Here is a 23,254-nt window from a genome sequence, read left to right as displayed (position 1 = left end):
TTTGTAACAGTAGCTCAAAGTCCAATGTCCATAAATGTTCTAAGTACTCATTAGTAAATGTTTACAAACAAATATAATTTGAACACACTCAGTCACCTTTGAGTATGTTGAGAATCAGTCCGAGCACAGGTCCACCAGATGGAGCATCAGGAACATGAACAGTGTTCTCTCCCACAGAAAGTTTTATAGTATTTTTTTCTTTTGCTTTATATTTCTTAAGGTCCTCACGTGTTATAATCCCTCCTGTAACATCAGGAACAAACCCTTAAGACTGATTATCAAAAACTGAATAAACAAATTACACAAGCTGACCCACAACACATAATTAAAAGAAAAAGATGATTCTATACAGTACCTGTTTCAATCTCTATATTTTTGGCTATAGACCCAGTGTAAAAAGCATCTGGCCCTTCATTTGCTATCTTTTCATAGGTGTCAGCTAGTTTGGTAAGAATTAGTTGATCATTTTCCTTCAGGAGGTTTTTTTTTGAGTCACGAAATGCAGCACTGGGAAGCAGAGAGATTAAAAAGAAAGAAGAGCAAGAGTTAGACGGAACACTTTGGTGCATATCAGATGTAATTGTCTGTTCACAAAAGATAAGTCCTCACCACAGAGTTACTTTCATTTCAGTATCATTATCTGGTGCACATTTGACTTCAATGGCTTTGGACAAGGACTTGCTGACATTAAAACCGTAACGTGACAAATTTATACTGGGCTGGAACAGTTCCTTCCATGGCAGTCTACCAAATTTTCTATGTGCCAACTCAAAACCACGAATTTGTCCTGGTACAGCTATGGATGAGTTTCCTGTAATTTATACAAATCATGTGGTATTTGTCATTCAAAAATAGAAATGGGAAGAACTCAGAAGACAGATTCACTGTTTATTGTAAAGAAAATGAACTACAGCATCTGTGTGGACTGCTGCATTTACTGAATATTTTCTGTGTTATTAAATCATCATGGATGCTGCAGTTATGTACATTAAAGCTGGTTTACCTGTCTTTTCCGTTTGGCAGACATTGCCATACATGGTCTTATTAGCAATACTTGGAGCAGTTTCTCTGGCATCAATTATTGTCACATTTGCTGTGGGAGAATACATGTAACTTGTCATTTATCTGTCCTTTCATCAAGATTATAAATCACTTTGAAGGAAACTAAATGCTTTTATGTCATCATAAGTTGTTATTCATTCATACGTTCACCTTCCTTGCACATTATACATTATTCAAGAACCCGATAGCGGTCGCACACACACACACACACACACACACACACACACACACACACACACAAACACACACACAAACACACACACACACACACACACACACACACGCACGCACACACACACGCACGCACACACGCACACACACACGCACGCACACACACACACACACACGCATGCATGCACGCACACACGCATGCACGCACACACACACACTTGTTGTGTTTCCATGTTTTATGGGGACTTTCCATAGATATAATGTTTTTTATACTGTACAAACTATATATTCTATCCCCTAAACCCAACACAACCCCTAAACCCAACACATCCCCTAAACCCAACACAACCCCTAAACCAAACACATCCCCTAAACCCAACACATCCCCTAAACCCAACACAACCCCTAAACCCAACACATCCCCTAAACCCAACACAACCCCTAAACCAAACACATCCCCTAAACCCAACACATCCCTTAAACCCAACACAACCCCTAAACCCAACACATCCCCTAAACCCAACACAACCCCTAAACCCAACACATCCCAAAAAACTTTCTGCATTTTTACAGGGAGTGACTTCTTCCTCCAAAATTTGAGGCACCGCAGCCCCAGCAGGGTCATCCCCACTTTGTCCCACAATGTTTTCCAAGCTGAGGGACTTCCCCTCCCCCAGGACCTCACAGAAATGCTCAGAAAATCTGCAAACCTGTCCCTGGGGGTCGGAGATTGGATCAGCATTCTTTCCTCTAATGATGGTAATAGGTGTGGCGCTGCAAGTAACTTTTTTGATAGAATTAAAGAGCGATTTGTGATCATGGGCCATTGAGGTAGACTCCAGGGGCCGTATTCACAAAGAATTTTAAGGCTAAAAGTAGCTCCTAACTGGCGAATTTAGGAGCAACTCCTAAAAATAATGGGCGTGTCACTCCTAACTTTAGGACTCCTAATTTTTTTCACTAAGAGTAATTCAAGAAGCATTTTAGCCCTAAAAGTAGCACCTAAGTCTTGGACAGCTTAAAATAAGTCGAGAGGACTCCTAACTCACTAAGACCTATTCACAAAGGATCTTTTAAATGGCCGTGCGACGCAGTGTGTTGGAGACACTCAATGACACGGAGTTATTACAAAGATACTGCCTTAACCGTGAGGGAATACTGATTGTTGTGGATCTTGTGAGGAATGCAATAACAGCGCCAACTAATCGCAACAACCCAATCAGTGCCGAATTGAAATGTTTGACAACACTTCGCTACCATGGCAACGGGGAAAATGCAGTTGTGCATTGCCGGATCAGTTGCACCCTCAAGGCCCGTTATACTGGTGTCTGACCCAATGACACTATACACCACCGATGCAATGTGGCTCAGTGGCTTAGGTGCTGATCCTCCTCCTTAACACATACATGGAAAGTGTCACCAACTCAAAAGCATTGCCTACATAACACTTAAAAGCACACTTTAATGTAAGCATATTGTTTATGACATTTGTTTCATAATTCATTACATTCATGACAAGCAGGAAGTTTTTAGAATTACATGAAACAATAATGATATTATATATTTAATATTATAGGCCTACCTGTTGCCATGTTTGCCCGTATAAAGGCTGCAATCTCAACCCTCGACTGCGATTAGTAAGCATATACCACCGCCTCGCAGTAGTCGTCCGGGTCCATGACACAAGCTGGAATGCTGCATTGATCTGCAAACAAATCCTCTCCCATGTCTCACGCTTAGTTTTGCTTGATATCCCAGTGCCGAATTTCCCTTTTATTATGTTTTTTTTTTCCAGCACCAACTGGGCCAGCAGCAGTAACTGATCCTGTGTCCAGTTGGGCTTTCTTTTCCGTTTTGGCGAGTTCATAATCCACCGTCATTCAACTATTACATTACTTCAATAGGAGCAACATTTCCTTGCTTTAAGTAGTCTATTTAGGCTAATAGGATGTCAATTAACCAAGCAAGTGTTAATGCAAGTGTCGTTTTTCATTATTAGGCAAGTGGCAGTTTTCATTATGGTATTAGGCTACCTTGATTTAATTTAATTTAATTCACGACTTTTTTCTCTCTCTCTGCCTTTTTAGAATTACACTGGGGCCAGCACAGTCATTATATGCATTTCGATGGCAATACTATTATTATTTTGTGTAGGACACAGACATATTTAGATGTCGTAATTCCATGATTTGTTGCGTCTGTGTTATGTTCCGCATGATGGCCCTGTCATCTATCAACCAATCACCGTGATCATTGCGAGGAATCTCGTGCATGAGAATTGACGTCATCCATAGCAACGAAGACTCACTCTTAGTTTAGGAGTTGTCATTTTTCCTTACTAAGAGTAGGTCTGAAAGGCGTTGTGAATAACTTTTAAGAGAAAACTCCTAGCTAAAATATTTTAGTGCAATTTAGGAGTACTCCTAGTGGTAAGATAAAATTATTTGTGAATACGGCCCCAGATCCTCAGCAACCTGCGACCACCAACCATCCTTGCAGCGCATCACGGCTCACCGAACCTCAGAGCGAAGGCTGCTGTAAGCCTCCTCATTCTCCTACGTGGGATGCTGTAGACGCATCCGCTGTTCCGTCACTATGTAGTCCAGCAGATGTTCTTGCTTGGACCCGGCATGCATCCATGATGTTATGTGGATGCGCTGATGCTGGAACAGTGTGTTGATAATTACAAGCCCATGGGCTGCACAAAAATCTAGCATCCTCCTACCATTGTTATTGAGCTGATCTGGCCCATGTCTTCCAATAACTCCTGACCAGGTGCTAGCATCCTGACCAACTCGGGCATTGAAATCACCCAACATGATGATTCTATCCCGAGGGGTCACTTTAGCCAGCACCTGTGACAGGAGGTCATAGAAGGCATCTGACTCATCGGCCTTTCCCGCATCCCTCCATTGATGTTCATCTTTGGTGGGGGCATAAGTAACCACGACCCCCACTCCTCGCCTCTGGTTGATGGAAAGGCAAACCCAAAGTAACTTAGGGCTCATAGCTTCCCACACCTCACCGCCATCACTCCCACGCTCCCTTCATTCTTTTGTTCAGAAGAAGAGCCACTCCCTGTTGTTTGGCAGTATCCTGCCCCGAGTAGAGGACAGTCCACCCCTCATAGTGGCAAGAGCCAGAGCCAGTCCACCGGACCTCCTGAACACCACAGAGATACAGGCGGTACTGGTCCAGCTCCGGACAGAGGAGTGGCAGCCTCTCCTCCGCTGTGAGTGTTCGAACATTCCAAGTGGCCATCCATAGCAGCTTTTTGTTGTTTCTGGAGGAGCCCCGAGGGTGAGGATTCAGTCTCCTGGCTCCACCAAATGGGGTTTGGCCAGGAGACGTCATAGACACCTGTCCCCCCAGAGCCTCCGGAACTAGCTTACTTAAAGTTTTGATTTGTGGTTTAGTGGTAATCAGTTGAAGGTGAAGGGATTACCAGCCCCTCACACCCGTCCAGAGCCCCCATTTGGCGTGTGACACAAGTTAAATCTATTTTACCAATAGTATAGCTTTTCCAGGATTAAGCGACTTTTTCCAGCAGGTTATGGTACAAAACACTATGAAACAAAACACACTGTCACATTGTTTTGCACACACAGAAAAAACTAATAAGTTACAGGAAATCTCACTGCTATCGTTTATTGGTTTGATTTATAATCAATTAATCAAGAGCAACCTGGAGTTACAGTAAGTGCCTTGCTCAAGGACACAATGGTGGTGGCTGTGGGGCTCAAACCAGTGTCCTTCTGATTACCAGGTATGTGCTTAGACCACTACACCACCACCACTCTGATTACATAGTTTATTTCTCAGTTTTTTGAAGGGTTATTAACCTTACTAATGATAATTTTTCATTAAGGTGATTAATGATACATTTTTGAAGGTTTGGCCTGTTTTTGGGGTCATGTATACAACATCGTTTTGTCCTTCAGATGGTGATGATGGAACACAGCCACTCCTTTTAGATGCAATATATATTTACAGTGAAGCCCCCCCCATGTCTCCTTATGTAATGAATGCAATGACACTGATCTGATGTACATTACCTGTTGATGCGTTATATATGTTGAAAATCACCCCTCCTCCGATGCCCATGCTTTGAGGATGGACCACACCCAAACACAGCAGAGCGGCAATAGCAGCATCAACTACTGAACCACCTCGCTGTAAAATGTCTCTGCAAATAGTGTCCTAGTATCTTAGTCCTGATGATGCAGACTTTGCAAAGATTATATTCTCATTGATCATGACTGGAAACTCTCCCAGAAACACAAAGATGAATGAAGAGGGTTTTTGGAATCTTACCTCCCAATCTTAGAGCACATCTCATTATCTGCTGCTACTGCTGCTTTAGAATAGCACGCATACGAGGAGTGTTCGAGGGGTGGAGTTCTGCTTACAAATATCCAAATCAGTAAACACAGTACAATAAGTAAGACCCCTGAGACCAACCTGAGAGTACAAGATATTTCATAATTATTTGAGATATTTATTCTTTATTATAAAAAATAAATAAATATATATATATAATTTTTCATATTGTTTATTTTTGGGGTTTTCATTGTTTAAATGTTCCTACAAACAGAAATGTCTGACCAATGTCATTTATTGCATCTTTGTCTGCTGATACTGCGGATGTCCATACTGAATATGGAATGTGTAATTTCTGCACTGCTGACACCAAGGAGCGGAATTGCAAAAATAAACAATGTTTTCAAAACAGCTTTCTGAATACGCCCCATGTCTGCTGTTCAAACAAACACATCGTCCTGCCGCAAATCACACTTTTGGTCGAATCAAAACTAACAGAGACATTTTTGGTAACACTTTCCAATTAGGATCATTTATTAACATTAGTTAATGCATTAGAATCATGAACAAACAATGAACAATATTTTTATATTTGGGGGTCTAAATACAATAATTATTATTATTGACTTATTTAATTATTTTGAAGGCACAATTTATAATACTATTTTTATCAATCTGCACAATGACAACTCTAAGACATTACAGATATAATAGCTTCATTTCTGTAAAGCTGTTTGAAACGTTGTGTGTTGTGAAAAGCGTTAAACAAATAAAAATGACTTTATATGCTGTTACTAACATTAACCAAGATTAGTCAATTCTGTAAAACTATTGATCATTGTTAGTTCATGTTATGTTTTTAACTGGAATCTTATTTTAAAGTGTTTTATAGTCCAAAGAGAGACACAGTATCAGTTTAATCATATTAAACTAGGATAGGAGGAAGTATTAACACTGGAAATGTTCCACACTTCAGCTTCCATCCTGAAACACATGCAGAGCACATTTCTGTGTAAATCTTTCATGTTAAATTGAAGGCAACGATTTACACAGAAACTTGTTCTGCTTGTGTTTGTTGAGGCTCATTGTCCCGTCAACAACACTGATACTTACAGTACACATATTAATTTTAGATTAGCCATGATGTCCTGAAACTGAAATCCTCTTCTTTCCGTGTGTATGTCAATGTGTTAAGACAACAGATATCTGGACTGATGTCAATGATATAATCTGTGGAAATGTAAAATTTTAAGATTTGTCATCTCGTTTTTAAGATGAGATCAATCTTGAGTAATATTGCAGAAAATACTTTTACCTCATCATTATTTATAGTAACACTTATGAATCAATACATTTCTGACAGATAATCATGACCATGAAATTAAGTATAAATTGTATCATTTATATTACACAAACAAAACAATGTGATTGAACTGTAGTTTGACTGTGTGCATGATAACACACACTTTTAAACCCACCTAAATGCATTATACAGACCCAGCGGTCCAAATTAATTATCACCGGTCAAACAATATATATACAGTATATAGTGTATATATGCACAAATAAAACGTAACTGTTCATTATACATTCAGAAAGTCATGGCAATAGAATCTTACCAAACTCCCAGGCAAAAGGTCCCACATAGAGTCCTTCTTATGTGCTGTGATGCACACTATAAGGAACTGTTGAGATGAATTTGCAAGTGATATTAATTGTAAACCAGTTTTACTGCTTGTTGGGTGATGCGGAAGTTTTGAAATTGGTTTCTGTTTCCTTTGACAACAACAGCATGTTACAATTTTTTGCCTTTATTTTCAACACTATATCAATAGTTTTATAATTTTAAACCCAACCTGTCCAGCTGTGATAGGCTCCAGCACTACCCATGACCCTCCGTAGGACAAGCGGCCATAGAAGATGGATGGATGAATGGATGCAGGGGTGTAGTTTGTAAGGTAACCCATAACCCTCAATACTCAAAACAAGCAAGTACAACGCCCCAATATTCAAGCCAAATCTACACCCTTGGATGGATGGATTTTAAACATAAATACTTAAACACTTATTCTGGGTTCAACAAAGGTGATGCTCAGTCGACAGTATTTGTTGCATAATGTTGATACCAAAATTAATTTCGACTCATTTCTTTATAAAAGCACAAATGTGTGTTCCAGTGAGACACTTCCAATGGAAGTCAATGGGGTTTAATCTGTAATCATTAAAATACTGTTTCAAAAGTATAGACACAAGACATGAACAATATGTGTGTTAACATGATTTTACTGTCATAAATCACTTACCACATCTGTGGACAGATATAGACAATTATACAACTTCGTTGCCATGACGATGTAATGTCGACAAACACTAAAACGACTGTTTAGTTCTGATTATTCAACATTCTCCAATAACAATTTTTTCTTCTGCAGTATAGCTCCTAAAGTAAATGTATGTTATTTTAAATGAGTTTTAGATATTATTTTGGAAAACAAGCCAAAAAAGACTCATTAAAAACGTATTTTGTTGCAGTGTATAATGGGCTAAGAATCTCACCTTTATGTTCACTTCGATCCATCTTTAACTCACAAAACACAAACTATCTTTTATTAATAGAGCTGCGTATCACTGTTCCCTTTAAAAAAGCAACACTTATGATCTCGCGCTGAGTTAGCACTTTGGGAACAACTTTAGGTGTGACCAGCTGTGAATATGTGAGCAACACGTCTTTGTCTCTGCCGGTGACATCATTGGATGCACCTGTAGCAGGGCTATAAATAGATGCGTCACAGGTGCATCGTCAGATCTTTTGTCTTCAGATCACTCTGTGTGTGTGTGCTTCATGAGCCTGTCAGAAACCTTTCTACTTTCCTCTGCTAGGAGTTAGATTTTGTTTGGCAGTGCGCAGAAACCTTTCTCTTCTTTCTCTAAAAAAAAAATAAATAAAAAAAAAAAAAAAAAGGACAAAATGACTGAAAGACAGAGCAAGCAATGTGTGTTCCCTTGTCTACACTCTATGACTGAGAGGGCACACATCAGTTTTGCTTTGTATGTTTGGGGGAAGAGCATGCTGCTCTCTCGTTGGGGCAGGCGGGTGCAAGCATTGCGATCTGCTCTCGGTCAAAAATGCTTCGGCGCCCACACTTCAATCGTGTGGCTCTCATATGGATCTGGCTGAGGAGCGAGAGACGGGTCCGTCCCTATCGCTCGCTCTCTTCCCAGACCCAGCTGGTCCTTCCCGTGATCCTGAAGCGCGCTCCCGCGCCTCTTCGGATCATGAGGGGGACCTTGAATCTCTTGAGTCTGCGGACTTCGAGATACCCACCTCCCACCTCCGAGATAGTATATCATCAGAGAAATTACTCGAGGTGATTACTCGTGTGGTGGCCAGGCTTCAATTAGACTGGCCACGCGAACAAGAAACCCCCAAACACTCCAAGTTGGTGGACAGATTTCTATCTGGTGGCCAGGGGAAGGGGACGCCTCATCAGTCCATTCCCATCTTTGATGACCTCCATGACGAGCTCTCTCGTTCATGGAGGAAACCTTATACTTCCCGTGTCTACGTGCCCTCGACATCGATATATTCGACTATCGTGGGTGCTGAGACATGGGGGTATTCGGTGATGCCGTCGGATGAAGAGACACTTGCGGGTTATCTCTCGCCGGGTTCGGCTTCATCGTTAAAGAAACCCTCTCTCCCACAAAGCTGTGCAGGTCTACCTCGACGCTAGTAGGGAAGGCTTATCAGGCAGCGGGTCAGGCTGTTGCTGCCCTGCACACTATGGCAGTGTTACAGGCATACCAGGCTGATCTGCTGAAGGACCTGAGTGCGGATGCCACGCTTGATGAGGAGGCTTTCTCAGAGCTTCGTCAAGCCACGGATCTATCTCTCCCTGCGACCAAGCAGACGGCCCGTGCCATTGTCAGCACTTTAGTCGGGCATCAAAGATAAGGACAAAGTTTTCCTTCTTGATGCCCTGGACTCGCCTTCTGGCGTTTCAACGGCGTGGTTTCCACTACTGTGAAACCGGAGCAGGCATGTCTACTGTGGAAAGAACTGCAAAATCTCTTGGTCAAAGGGGCCATAGAACATGTTCCCCTTCCAAAGAAAGAGTCAGGTTTTTACAGCAAATACTTCCTGGTTCCCAAGAAGGGTGGGGGGCTGCATCCGATCTTAGATCTTCGAGGCTTGAATCGCTCAGTCAAGGCATTCAAGTTCAAGATGCTAACTATTAAGACGGTCAGGTCACAAATCCAACATCATGATTGGCTGGTCATGATGGATCTCATGGACGCATACTTTCATATAGAAATTTTGCCACAGCACAGGAAGTTCCTAAGTCCTATCACCCCGCACATTCACGAAATGCATGGATGCAGCACTGGCTCCTTTGCGACTCCGGGGCATCCGCATTCTGAATTACATAGACGACTGGCTTATACTTGCACAGTCTCAGGAACTGGCAGTTCAGCACAGGGATATTGTCTTAGCTCATCTGGTTTCTGTGGGTCTGAGACTCAACGTCAAAAAGAGCGTTCTCTCTCCCACCAAGGGAATTACCTATCTGGGAGTTATATGGAATTCGATCTCGATGCAGGCACAATTGTCTCCCGTTCGAATCATGTCCATTCAGAACACCCTGAGCAAAGTCAGGCTAGGTCAAGGTTGCACTGTTTGTCAGTATCAACGAATACTAGGTCTCATTGCGTCTGCGTCCACGGTGATCCCTTTGGGCCTTCTGCACATGAGACCATTTCAGTTGTGGCTAAAAGCCAGGGGATTTCATCCAAGGGCCAGTCCCCTAAGGCAAATAAGGGTTACGCGCGCGCGCTTCATTCCCTTTCTATGTAGTTCAGACCCCGGTTTCTTACCCTGGGTCCCATTCTGGGTGCGTCTTGTCGTCGCAGGTTGCTAATGACAGATGCCTCCCTGATGGGCTGGGGAGCGGTCTTAAGTGGTTGTCCAGCTCAAGGGGAATGGGAGGGTCATCAGCTTGATTGTCACATCAACTGCCTCGAGTTGATGGAGGTATTTCTGGCCCTGAAATACTTCCTCCAGAATTTGAGAGGCTGCCATGTCCTGCTGCTGGTGGAAAACACAGCAGCAGTCTCCTACATAAATTATCAAGGAGATCTACGTTCACGTCAGCTGAATAATCTGGCACGTTGGATTCTCCTTTGGGCCAAGGGCAAGCTCCTGTCACTCAGGGCAGTTTATATCCCTGGATGTCTGAATGTGGCAGCAGATTTACTGTCCAGACAGAAAATACCGACAGGGGAGTGGAAACTCCACCCGAGGTAGTGGAACAAATCTGAGTGAGATTTTACAGGGCAGAAGTGGACCTCTTCAGCCTCTCAACAGACAGCCAATGTCCCTCTACTTCTCTCTGAGTCACCCAGCCCCCTGGGTCTGGACGCGATGGCGTATACATGGTTGAGAATGAGTCTGTTTGTGTTTCCCGGTTTCTCTGCTCCTGGGAGTCTTGGCCAGAGTTCGCCAGCAAGGGTCCTGCCTCTTACTTATAGCGCCGCGCTGGTCGAACAGGGTATAGTTCTCGGAGATAATGTCTCTCCTCAACGGCTCGCCTTGGGCGATTCCGGACAGGAGGGACCTTCTGTCTCAGGCACAGGGAACAATATTTCATCCTCAGCCCGAGCTGTGGAACCGTCATGTTTGGCCCCTGAAGGGTACCAACTGAGGGACACTGGGTTTTCACCTGAGGTTATCGAGATAATTTTAAGTGCTAGGGCTCCCTCTACCAGAAGGATCTATGCCAATAAATGGTGTTTTTGAAAGATGGTGCAGTGCACATAATGCAGATCCAGTTAACTGCCAGATTGGTTCAGTTCTGGACTTTCTGCAGGAAAAATTGTCAGAAGGCATATGCCCCGCCACTCTCAGGGTCTATGTGGCTGACATTTCGGCTTGCCACGCCTTGATGGATGGGGTGCCGTTGGGGAGACATCCTCTACTCGCTCGCTTCATTTGTGGAGCTATGCGACTGAGGCCTCCTGCTAGGACCAGGACCCAGCCTGTTTAGATTTTGTCCCAGGAATGGCTAAAGTGATTTTGCACCCTCATCCTGACTACCTGCCTAAGGTGCCTTTCTCGACCTTACATCTGGTCACTCTCGAAGCCTTCTGCCGTTTACAACGCCAGAGCAGGAAAGACTTCACAGACTTTGTCCAGTCCATGCCCTTCAGACTTATGTCCACCGCACTAGCCAGTGGCGTAAGTCAGGGCAACTATTCGTTTGCCATGGGGACCGCAACCGGGGCGGCCGCCACCAAGCAGACTATGTCGCTTTGGGTGAGGGACGCTATTGCCCTGGCCTACGAGGCAAGCTTCGCCAGTAGGTATCAGGGCTCACTCTACCAGAGGGTTCGCCTCCTCTAAAGCCTTGGCTAGAGGTGTCCCTCAGCAGCATGTTTGTAATGCGGTAGGCTGGTCCTCTCCACACACATTCATTAGATTTTATAGTTTGGATGTTCATGCCACTCCGGGCTCTTATGTCCTTGAATCGACATCACAAGCTCATGTCTGAGACCTCTTTTGTGAGCACACTAAACAACCGTAAGGGGTCCGGACATCCACAGTGCGGCGGTGTGGGTATTCTCGTTCCCAAAGCGCTAACTCAGCACTGCATCATAAATGTAGCTTTTTGAAAGGGAACGTCTCGGGTTACTTGACTGTAACCCTTGTTCTCTGATAAAAGCGGAACGAGATGCTGCGCTTCATTGCCGCACTGGGATGCCCCAGGACTGCTCTTCAGACAAAATACCTGACGATGCACCTGTGACACATCTATTTATAGCCCTGCTACAGGTGCATCTAATGATGTCACCGGCAGAGTCTATAAATTCCGGTCAATGTTCATTGACGTGTTGCACAGATATTCACAGCTGGTCACACCTAAAGTTGTTCCCAAAGTGCTAGACTCAGCGCAGCATCTCGTTCCGCTTTTATTAGGGAACAAGGGTTACAGTCAAGTAACTTCGAGACGATTTTCTTCATGATAAAATACACACAGTGACACATATATTATGATTTACTGCATTGTAAGCCATCACGCTAACAATTAGCTGTATTTATAAAAATGAACAAGACCTGTCATTTTACAGAAACCGTACTCTCCTCCACCATGTTGAAAGTTTAGAACTCCTCCGTCCTCCCGTCTCGGACAATTCAAGTGGAGTCGGAAATATCGTAATTACGAGTTCCGAGCACATGAAGGACCCCGCAAAGTCGTATTAAAGATTGGGAAACTTGACACGAGTTTCCGAGTTGGGATGTTAGAAGGGGCGTGTCAACATGAAGGTTGATAGCTTATTTCAACTTCTGTCATTTATTTCAATAATATCACTTTATTATATGACAGTCAACTAATGACTCACCCTTTGCAGTTTTTTTAAGCAAATTGATTTTTATTATGTTAGATACCATGCATTAATAAATCATATATGTTGTTTATAAGTGGTGCAGGTTTTTTCACTAATGTCACTGCTTTTGCTGTCATTCACATCGTAATTTATTAAATTTGGCTTCTTCCAACAAGTGACCTACCAACCACAATCCACTTTGTGTGATGTTTAGTGGTTAATTTACAGCCAGACATTGTGTAGAACTCATCCAATCAGAATTTGAATTGTCAATTCGTTTTGGGAAAGTGATATTCAGTTTTTTGTGCAATAAAATATGGTACTCAGTAAGCAAAATATGGGTGGTCTGTGGGCGTGCCATCTGATGCTGAGACTAGTCTGCTCGTGCTTATACTGTCTAATAATTTACTATGTAAGTAATAATTTTAAAGCAAAAATTTGTAGAACAATTTACTGTTGTAAAATAATTTACATTTTCAAGTTTTTAAACAATCCTCGCTCTGTCTACATTTTAGTAGTTAAGGCTTAAGGCGGGTGAACAAGGAAGCAGATGCTGGTTCAATCTCCAATATGTAAAATAACATATTGTGAGATTTATGCTACAAAGATTATTGTTACGGCGCCCAGCTCTGCCAACTCAACGCACTCTCGCGCTCTCTCCCCTGAATACTAAGTGCCTCATGCTTCAGCACAGTATTGATCATTAAGCTTTGATTGCTGCCCAGCTGTCCCGCATTAAACTCTCGCCCTGAGACTATATCTGCCTCGTTAACTCAGCATCCAGTGCGAAGTATTGTTTCACCCCATGTTGCACGTCTGAGCGTTTTCTGAGTGATTCTACTGTTCCGATCCCAGCCTGTTACTAACCTTTCTGCCTGTCTGCAGCCTGCCTGACGACCCGTGCCTGCTACTGGACTCTGATATCTCGCCGCCTGCCCCGAACCAAGCCTGTTTCACGCCTCTCTGTCGCCGACTGCCGATCTCGGATCCAGCCGGATCCCTTCGCCTGCGTTTAACCCTTCCCCGGGCATCAGACTGGACCTTTCCCCTGTGTTTGCTCATTGATGAGAAGTTACGTTTCCTTGAAGTCTGCCCATTAAAACATTGTTGCAAATGGATCTGCCCGACATGTCTGATTCTTTACAGAATACTTCGCCAAACGAGGATCCAGCGACAATGACTGCTCTGTCGGCCGCTGTCACCAACCAAGCCTCTCAGCTGGCCGCCCATCATCACCAGCTATCCCGCCTGACCACACTCACGGAGGAATTAGTCTCAGCGGTACGATCCCTGCAGAAATCCATCGCGGCACCCACGGCCGCTCCTACATTCACCGCGCCGCCTCTCTCACTAGACCAGCCGCACACCGCGAGCTCCAACCCGCACCTCGCGCGCCCTGAGAGGTATGAGTGTGACCCAGGTAAATGCAGAGGCTTTATTCTTCAATGCTCTTTGTATCTCGCCCAGCAGACAGCCCTGCTCGCCACTGATGCCAGCAAAATCGCCTTCGTGTGCACGCTACTCACCGGCTGCGCGTTGGAGTGGATCACCGCGGTTTGGAAACCAGATGGCTCCGCCTTCTCCTCTTACGGAGAATTTCTGGAACGTTTCCAAGCTGTGTTCGAGCATGCCAAGGAGGGAAAAGGAGCCGAGGATCTTCTCTTGGAACTCTCACAGGGGAGATCGCCCGCCTCAGAGTACGCCCTCAAATTTCGGACGCTGGCAGCCCAAACCAACTGGAAGGAGAACGCTCTCAAGGTGGTCTTCCGAAGGGGTCTTCGAAACGATTTGCAAGCGGAGCTGGCCTGTCGCGACGAGGGAAAGGATTTGGATTAGTTTGTTCATCTCACCATCCAGCTGGACAACCTGATGCGCTCACGACGTCCCAGTCTCCGTCCCACGAGCGCCATGCGCATCAGCCCCGCACCACGTGCTTCTAACTGGTCTGCTGAGACCTACGAGCCTATGCAGATCAACGCCTCACACATCTCCGAGGAGGAGAGGGAGCGCCGCCGATCCCTGAACCTGTGTCTGTACTGCGGGGGTTCCGGTCACTTCCGTCTACACTGCCCTCTGCGACCTGCACACAAGGACAGAACCACGGTGAGTCTAACCCTTGACTGTTTAAATCCTCTCACCTGTGTATCAGTGCCTCTGGAATTCACTATAAAGGGGCAAGCTGTCAATGCCGTCGCCCTAGTTGACTCCGGGGCAGCCGGTAATTTCATGTCTAAAGTTTTTGCCCAGGTTCACGAGGTAGCCCTCATTCCCTGCACACCTCCGCTGTCAGTAGAGGCTGTCGACGGACGCCCACTCGGCACAGGGCGCATCACGCACATGACCCAGGCGCTTCGCATGTGTACCGGCCAGCTCCATCATGAGGAGGTCCAATTCTACGTTCTCCAAGCTCCCCACACTCCGGTCATCCTGGGCTTACCCTGGCTAAGGAAGCACAACCCTCAGCTGGAGTGGACGACCGGGCAGATAATCAGCTGGGGAGAGAGATGTTTTTCGAGGTGTCTGTCTGTCGTCAAACCCTTAAAAGTCCACGGCATTACCGAACCCCGAGACGACGCCGTGCTATCTCGTCTACCCACCGTATACCACGATCTAGCCGAGGTCTTCAGCAAGATCAAAGCCACCAAGCTACCGCCCCATCGGGAATACGACTGCGCCATAGACCTCGTCCCCAATAACACACCACCCAGAGGCCGCATCTTCTCACTGTCCCAACCTGAGACCGAGGCCATGCGAAAATACGTGGAGGAGGAGCTCGCAAAGGGGTTCATCCGTCCCTCCACTTCTCCTCTGTCAGCCGGGTTCTTCTTCGTCAAAAAAAAAGATGGAGGACTGCGACCCTGCATCGACTACAGAGCCCTGAACGAATGCACCGTTAAGATTCGTTACCCACTACCGCTGGTACCGGCCGCTCTAGAGCTTCTTCGCACGGCCAGATATTACACCAAGCTGGACCTGCGCTCCGCCTATAACCTGGTTCGAATCCGAGAGGGGGACGAATGGAAGACGGCCTTCTCCACGAGCACTGGGCACTATGAATATCTCGTCATGCCTTTCGGCCTTTCTAACAGCCCTGCCGTCTTCCAATCCTTCGTCAACGACGTCCTCCGTGACCTGCTCCACCAAAATGTAATCGTCTAAATAGACGACATTTTGATTTATTCTGACACCCTTGAAGTGCACATCCAGCATGTCCGCGCTGTACTTCAGAGGCTCCTTCGGTTCCAGCTCTACGCCAAGATAGAGAAGTGTGACTTCCATCAGACCTCAACCACCTTCCTGGGGTACGTCATCCGCCCGGAGGGCGTGGCCATGGATGAGAATAAGGTGAGAGCGGTCGTAGACTGGCCCCAACCCTCAACCCTAAAGGGGTTGCAACGCTTCCTAGGCTTCGCCAATTTCTATCGCCGCTTCATCAGAGGCTTCAGCTCCGTAGCAGCGCCGTTAACAGCTCTGGTTCGGAAGGGCACGAGAGGGCTAGCTTGGAACGAGGCCGCCTCCCGGGCTTTTAAGCAGCTCAAGAACAGCGTCACTTCTGCCCCCATTCTGCACCATCCTAACCCTGAGCTACCCTTCGTGGTGGAGGTGGACGCTTCGAACACCGGGCTAGGAGCGGTACTCTCACAGCGTCAGGGCGACCCTCCTAAGCTATATCCCTGCGCCTTCTACTCCAGGAAGTTGAGTTCAGCAGAGAGGAACTATGACGTTGGGGACCGCGAATTGTTGGCGATGAAGTCAGCGTTCGAGGAGTGGCGCCATTGGCTTGAGGGAGCGACTCACTCATTCTCCGTGTATACAGATCACAAGAATCTGGAGTACCTGCGTACCGCCAAGAGACTGAACGCACGCCAAGCCCGATGGTCTCTTTTCTTTTCCCGGTTCCACTTCACAGTGAGTTACCACCCCGGTTCGAAGAACACCAAGGCTGATTCCCTGTCTCGCCTGTTCGACTCCGAAACGGAGGTCCTGACCCCAGAACCCATTATCAACCCAGCTCTCGTCCTCGGACCAGTCCAATGGGACCTCGAGACCGAATGCGCTCAGGCCAACGCTGACCTCGAAATTCCCCCGGGCTGCCCCCCTGGGAGGATCTTTGTGCCAGAAATCCTCCGCGACAGGGTGATGAACCACGTGCACGCCCTCCCCTGTTCCGGGCACCCCGGAATCACGGCCACGACCCAGCTCCTTCAGAACCGGTACTGGTGGCCCACGCTCACCCGAGACACGAGCGAATTCATTCGCCTTTGTAGAGTCTGTAACACCCAGAAGTCCTCTCGGCTGCTACCCGCGGGCCTCCTTCAACCCCTGCCTGTTCCCCAACGGCCTTGGTCCCACATCGCGGTGGACTTCATCACGGATCTGCCTCCCTCTGAGGGCTACACAACCATTCTCACCGTCATCGACCGCTTCTCTAAGGCTTGCCGGCTCATCCCGCTCCCCAGGCTACCCACCGCTCTGCAGACGGCAGAACATCTGTGTAACTATGTCTTTCGGTTCTACGGGTTACCAGAGGACATTGTGTCTGACAGGGGACCCCAGTTCACTTCCCGCGTCTGGAATGCCTTCTGTGGGAGACTACAGATCAACGTAAGTCTCACATCGGGGTACCACCCCCAGGCCAACGGACAGGTGGAGCGCCTCAACCAGGAGATTTCCCGCTTCCTCCGCTCTTACTGCCATCGTCAGCAGGGGGATTGGCATCGCTTCTTGATGTGGGCCGAATATGCCCAGAACTCCATCCGCAAGCACTCTACCGGGATGACCCCCTTTCAGTGTGTCCTCGGGTTCCAGCCCCCACTGTTCTCCTGGTCAGGTGAGCCCACCAGCGTTCCCGCCGTGGATGATTGGCTCCGGCGGAGTGAGAGGACCTGGAACTTGTCCCACACTCACCTCCAGCGTGCGATAAGACGCAGCAAGGAGAGGGCAGACAGGCACCGCAGGGCAGGACCTGTCTACCAACCCGGCCAATGGGTGTGGCTATCCATCCGAGACCTACGCCTCCGGCTGCCCTGCAAAAAGCTAAGTCCGAGGTTCTTGGGCCCATTCCAGATCATCCGTGAAATCACTCCTGTGTCATTTCGTCTTGACCTGCCCAGACACATGCGCATCTCACCCACGTTCCACGTCTCCCTTCTCAAACCAGCCTCCGCCCAATCTGTAGGGCGCAGAGAGGACTCCGAGGAGACGGCTACCCGACCTATCCTGGTAGAGGGCGAGGAGACCTACCAAGTGCATCATCTGCTGGACTCTAGACGTCGCGGCGGGCATCTTCAATACCTCGTGGATTGGGAGGGCTTTGGGCCAGAGGAACGTTCCTGGGTCAACGCCAGGGATATACTAGACCCGTCCCTCACTCAAGACTTCCACCGCAATCACCCTGATAGACCTGCCCCTCGACCTCGCGGCAGACCTCGCCATCATCAGTTCCCTCGCGCCAGGAGACGCTCGCAGGAGGGGGGCTCTGTTACGGCGCCCAGCTCTGCCAACTCAACGCACTCTCGCGCTCTCTCCCCTGAATACTAAGTGCCTCATGCTTCAGCACAGTATTGATCATTAAGCTTTGATTGCTGCCCAGCTGTCCCGCATTAAACTCTCGCCCTGAGACTATATCTGCCTCGTTAACTCAGCATCCAGTGCGAAGTATTGTTTCACCCCATGTTGCATGTCTGAGCGTTTTCTGAGTGATTCTACTGTTCCGATCCCAGCCTGTTACTAACCTTTCTGCCTGTCTGCAGCCTGCCTGACGACCCGTGCCTGCTACTGGACTCTGATATCTCGCCGCCTGCCCCGAACCAAGCCTGTTTCACGCCTCTCTGTCGCCGACTGCCGATCTCGGATCCAGCCGGATCCCTTCGCCTGCGTTTAACCCTTCCCCGGGCATCAGACTGGACCTTTCCCCTGTGTTTGCTCATTGATGAGAAGTTACGTTTCCTTGAAGTCTGCCCATTAAAACATTGTTGCAAATGGATCTGCCCGACATGTCTGATTCTTTACAATTATCTTACAGTTAGATAAGAAAAATGCAAAAATGTATTTTATTACTTTTTGTTAAGACTATTGTTATTGTATTCTATAATTTGGAGTTTTTTGATTGGCAGAAAGGTACCTTTTTATTGCAAAATCATCCTTTTGTGCACCACACAAGCACTAAATTCAAAATTAAAGTGGAGAAAATGTTAATTAGTTTTTCTCTCTTGTTACACTTTTTATCAGATTTACAGTAAGCTCACTAAAAACAGTTCTTCTGGAAAAACCTGTAAAGTGGCTTTAGTCCCTTTTATGCAATTCTCAGCAATCAGGAGACAGATCTCAATGACATGTAATACAAATACAAGCCAATACAAGTTCCACCAATACAATAATAATACGGTTAGTGTTGAGCTACAGTAAAGATATACTGCTTCTGAATTTGCATGTTGATTAAAGGTCCACAAAAGGTGAACGGGAGCAGGTGTCAGTATCCTGCAGGATAGCCTCCTTTCCTGTCATCACATTTAGTCTGCAGTGCATAAAACAATTATGGAGGCTGGACTTTGTAATATGTACATGTAGAACCCTCACGGGAAGGAAGACAGTGGAACGAAGGATTCAACAAAAAGGTAAGGATTTTAATTATATCTTTTCCACAAACAGTCACTATCAATGGCAAAACACTGGGTCTGCTTGTCGGGCTCTCCCTCTGCTCTGAGGCTGCTGGCTTTTTAACCGCTCTCCTCACTCTACTGCAATTAGAGACAGGTGTTAGTCATAATTTGGCCCAGGTGTGACGCCCTTACCGCTTCTCTCTCCCGGACGGGCGCTTGACCACGCCCCGCTGCCACATACCCCCACCGCCCGACTCAGGCGGAGCGTCATCCGGCCTGCCTACCACTCCCCATTTCTGGAGAGGAAGTCGTGGCAGCCATCTGCACCCCGGTCTGTGGATCACCTTGAATTTAAAAGGCTGGAGAGCGAGATACCAACGGGTGATCCGGGCGTTAGTATCCTTCATGCGGTGGAGCCACCGGAGTGGGGCATGATCCGAACAGAGGGTGAAGGCCCGCCCCAGCAGGTAGTAACGGAGGGTGAGGACCGCCCACTTGATGGCCAAACACTCCTTTTCCACGGTGCTGTACTTAGTCTCCCTTAAGGAGAGCTTCCGGCTAATGTACAGCACCGGGCGTTCCTCTCCCTCCACCAGCTGCGAGAGTACGGCCCCCAGCCCTCTGTCTGAAGCGTCCGTCTGCAAAATAAAAGGGAGAGAAAAATCAGGTGCATGTAAAGCGGCCCCCACAAAGTGCAGCTTTAATCTGCGTAAGCGCCTGTTGGCACTGCTCCGACCATTGGACCGGATCTGGAGCCCCCTTTTAGTGAGATCAGTCAGCGGGCTGGTGGCGTCCGAATAATTAGGCACAAACCTTCTGTAATAGCCAGCCAGCCCCAGGAACTGTCTCACCCCCTTTTGGTCTTAGGTCTAGGGCAAGTCGCTAATCGCCGCAGTCTTTTCAATTTGGGGACGCACCTGGCCATGACCCAAGTGGAACCCCAGATACCGTACCTCCACCGCCTCAACCGCGACACTTCTTAGGGTTTGCTGTGAGCCCGCCCGCCGCAGCGATCTCAGGACGGCCCTCAGATGTTGCATGTGCCGCTGCCAATCATTGCTATAGATGATAATGTCATCCAAATAGGCAGCGGCGTACGCGGTATCGCGGTCTGAGGATCCGATCCATGAGTCGCTGGAACGTGGCTGGGGCCCCGAACAAACCGAAAGGAAGCGTCACAAATTGGTGTAATCCAAACGGCGTGGTGAAGGCTGTTTTCTCGCGGGACATTGGTGTCAAGGGGATCTGCCAATAGCCCTTTGTTAAATCCAGGGTCGAGTAAAATCGAGCAGTACCTAACCGATCGAGCAGTTCATCAACACGGGGCATTGGGTACGCGTCAAATTTAGACACAGCGTTGACTTTTCTGTAATCCACACAGAACCGAACCGACCCATCACTCTTGGGAACAAGAACAACCGGGCTGGACCAATCACTGTGGGATTCCTCTATTACGCCCATATCGAGCATTGCATCTAATTCTTCCGAACGATTTTCTTTTTATGTTCGGATAAGCGATAAGGCGACAACGCACCACCGCGCCCGGCTCGGTCTCGATGTGGTGCTGTATGAGGTTCAGTACGGCCGGAGAGGGAAAACACGTCCGCAAACTCTTTTTGTAATTCAGAAACCTCTGTGAGCTGCGCGGTGAGAGCTGGCCCCACAAGTGACCGGAGTGTTAAGATTGTAGTTTTTGTTTACCTCCGGTCTGAGCTCCGCCCTCTCCGAACTATCGTGGCCAGCGTCACAGAGCGCCTCCTCCCTCCACAATTTCAGGAGGTTGAGGTGATATATTTGACGCGCGCCCCCTCTATCGGTACGTTTGACTTCATAATCGAGGTCCCCTACTCGTCGTGTGACCTCGAACGGTCCTTGCCACTTCTCCCGGTGCAAATTCCCGTAGCTGAGCACCCCTGTCATACAGCCGGCGTTGGCGTTCTTGAGCCTGGAGCAAATGCTCTTGTGTTAGTCGCCCCAGTGTGTGGAGCTTTGCTCGAAGATCAAGAACGTATTGAATTTCGTTTTTGGCATTAGAAGGTCCCTCCTCCCAATTTTCACGGATGACATCGAGGACCCGCGTGAGCGTCGTCCGTTACAACAACTCAAACGGGAGAACCCGGTGGAGGCTTGCGGGACCTCTCGTACTGCAAATAACAGGGGTCTAGCCACTTATCCCAATTTCTAGCGTCATCGGTACTGCAATTTACTGAATCATGTTCTTGAGCGCTTTTATTAAATCGTTCTACTAGGCCATCCGTCTGAGGATGGTAAACGCTAGTGCTGAATCGATTTGATGCCCAAGAGCTCGTAAAGTTCAGCGAAGTGCTCGTGACATAAACGTTAGTGCCCTGGTCGGTGAGGATCTCTTTCGGGATCCCCACCGGAGATTATCTTGAAGAGTGCCCCTGCAACACTGTGTGCGGAGATGTTGCTCAGAGGCACTGCTTCCGGATACCGCGTCGCGTAATCCACTAGGACTAACACGGCGATGTCCGCGTGCTGACCGCTCTAATGGCCCGACGAGGTCCATCCCAATTCTTTCGAAGGGGACCTCGATTCATGGTAGAGGGCGCAATGGCGCTTTTGGGGTGGCGGTGGGTTTACCAGCTGACATTCACGGCACGCCGCACACCACCTGCGGACGTCACCGCCAATGCCCGCCAATAGAAAGCGGGCTATTAGACGGAGAAGGGTTTTTCGTTCCCCTAGGTGACCGCCATAGGGTTATAGTGAGCAGCCTGGAAAACTATTTCCGCGGCTCCGTGGAATCAACAATTGAGTTACTTTTTCCTTTGTCTAGGCGCCCTGCGTCACCCTGTATAGCTGATCATTGATCAGCGAAAGTACGGATATGAGACGGCGACACCCGCCGGAGTTGTTGACCATCGATTACTCTCACTTGGTCAAAGGCGTGCTTAAGGGTTTCATCCCGCGACTGCTCCAAGGGAAGTCCCCTCCGGGAACTCCCGAGGGAGGAGCGCCCACCTCGCCCTTCCCCGGTCACTGAGCAGCAGAGGACGGCCCTGGCTCCGCCTCCCCGCCAAAGCCTCGCACATCACACACCCCTTCATTTTCACGCAGGACCCATCCAAGCAAACTCCCTCCAATAATTTCCTAAAGTTTGGCCAATCTGTACCCAGAATTAGCGGATGGGTGAGGCGGGACTAACCGCTGCCTCTACACTATGCTTTTCTCCCTGAATTTGATCGCCAAAGTCACCACGGGATATTTGTGAATATCCCCGTGCACACACCTTACCCTCACCAATTTAGCTGAGCCCAAAGCCCGGGTTGAACCAAGCGCTGGTGGATGGTGGTCTGGTTACAGCCGGTATCCAACAAAGCTTGGTATGTACCCCCGGATTCTTACCGAATCCGATACGCTCCAGCTCGATCGGGGCAGTCTGTGGAACATCGGAGACCGCACCACCGCCTCTATTTCCATCAGCGGACACTGATCCCGGAAGTGGTCCGGGTCTCCGCACCTCCAGCAGACCGCCCAGACGCTGCGGCCGCACCCGTAGCTGGCGGGCTCCCACCTGAGGAGGAGAGCGGCTGAAGGATGGAGAAGGGCTTGGTGGGTGTTCCCAAGACCGGGAGCTGGGCGCATGAACGCTCCACGCCTCGCGGGGGCAGGAACGGACCCTGGGGAGAGAGCAGAGCGAGAGGGAAGAGGGAGGGAAAAAAACAGGGAAGACACAGGGGAGGGGAGACAGA

At 47.8% G+C, this 23,254-nt stretch overlaps 1 protein-coding gene across 3 annotated transcripts in view; it reads right to left on the bottom strand.

Moving 5' to 3' along the window:
* The window catches only part of LOC127651697 (glutathione hydrolase 1 proenzyme-like), an 18,764-nt gene extending 11,545 nt beyond the window's left edge, over positions 1-7,219 (bottom strand). For all 3 annotated transcript variants that reach the window (XM_052137655.1, XM_052137656.1, XM_052137657.1), the window contains exons 1-8: positions 7,173-7,219; positions 6,667-6,783; positions 5,548-5,694; positions 5,289-5,419; positions 1,004-1,093; positions 610-811; positions 356-507; positions 97-243 (exon numbers count right to left, since the gene is read on the bottom strand). In XM_052137655.1, the coding sequence (XP_051993615.1) occupies positions 97-243; positions 356-507; positions 610-811; positions 1,004-1,093; positions 5,289-5,419; positions 5,548-5,694; positions 6,667-6,695 (898 nt within the window). In that variant the 5' untranslated portion in view covers positions 6,696-6,783; positions 7,173-7,219. The remainder of the gene's footprint in view (positions 1-96; positions 244-355; positions 508-609; positions 812-1,003; positions 1,094-5,288; positions 5,420-5,547; positions 5,695-6,666; positions 6,784-7,172) is intronic.
* Between the last annotated feature and the right edge of the window lie 16,035 nt (positions 7,220-23,254).

The sequence above is a fragment of the Xyrauchen texanus genome, chromosome 11 (assembly GCF_025860055.1).
Source record: "Xyrauchen texanus isolate HMW12.3.18 chromosome 11, RBS_HiC_50CHRs, whole genome shotgun sequence".
NCBI classification, from domain to species: domain Eukaryota; kingdom Metazoa; phylum Chordata; class Actinopteri; order Cypriniformes; family Catostomidae; genus Xyrauchen; species Xyrauchen texanus.
This window is presented reverse-complemented; position numbering and strand designations above follow the sequence as displayed.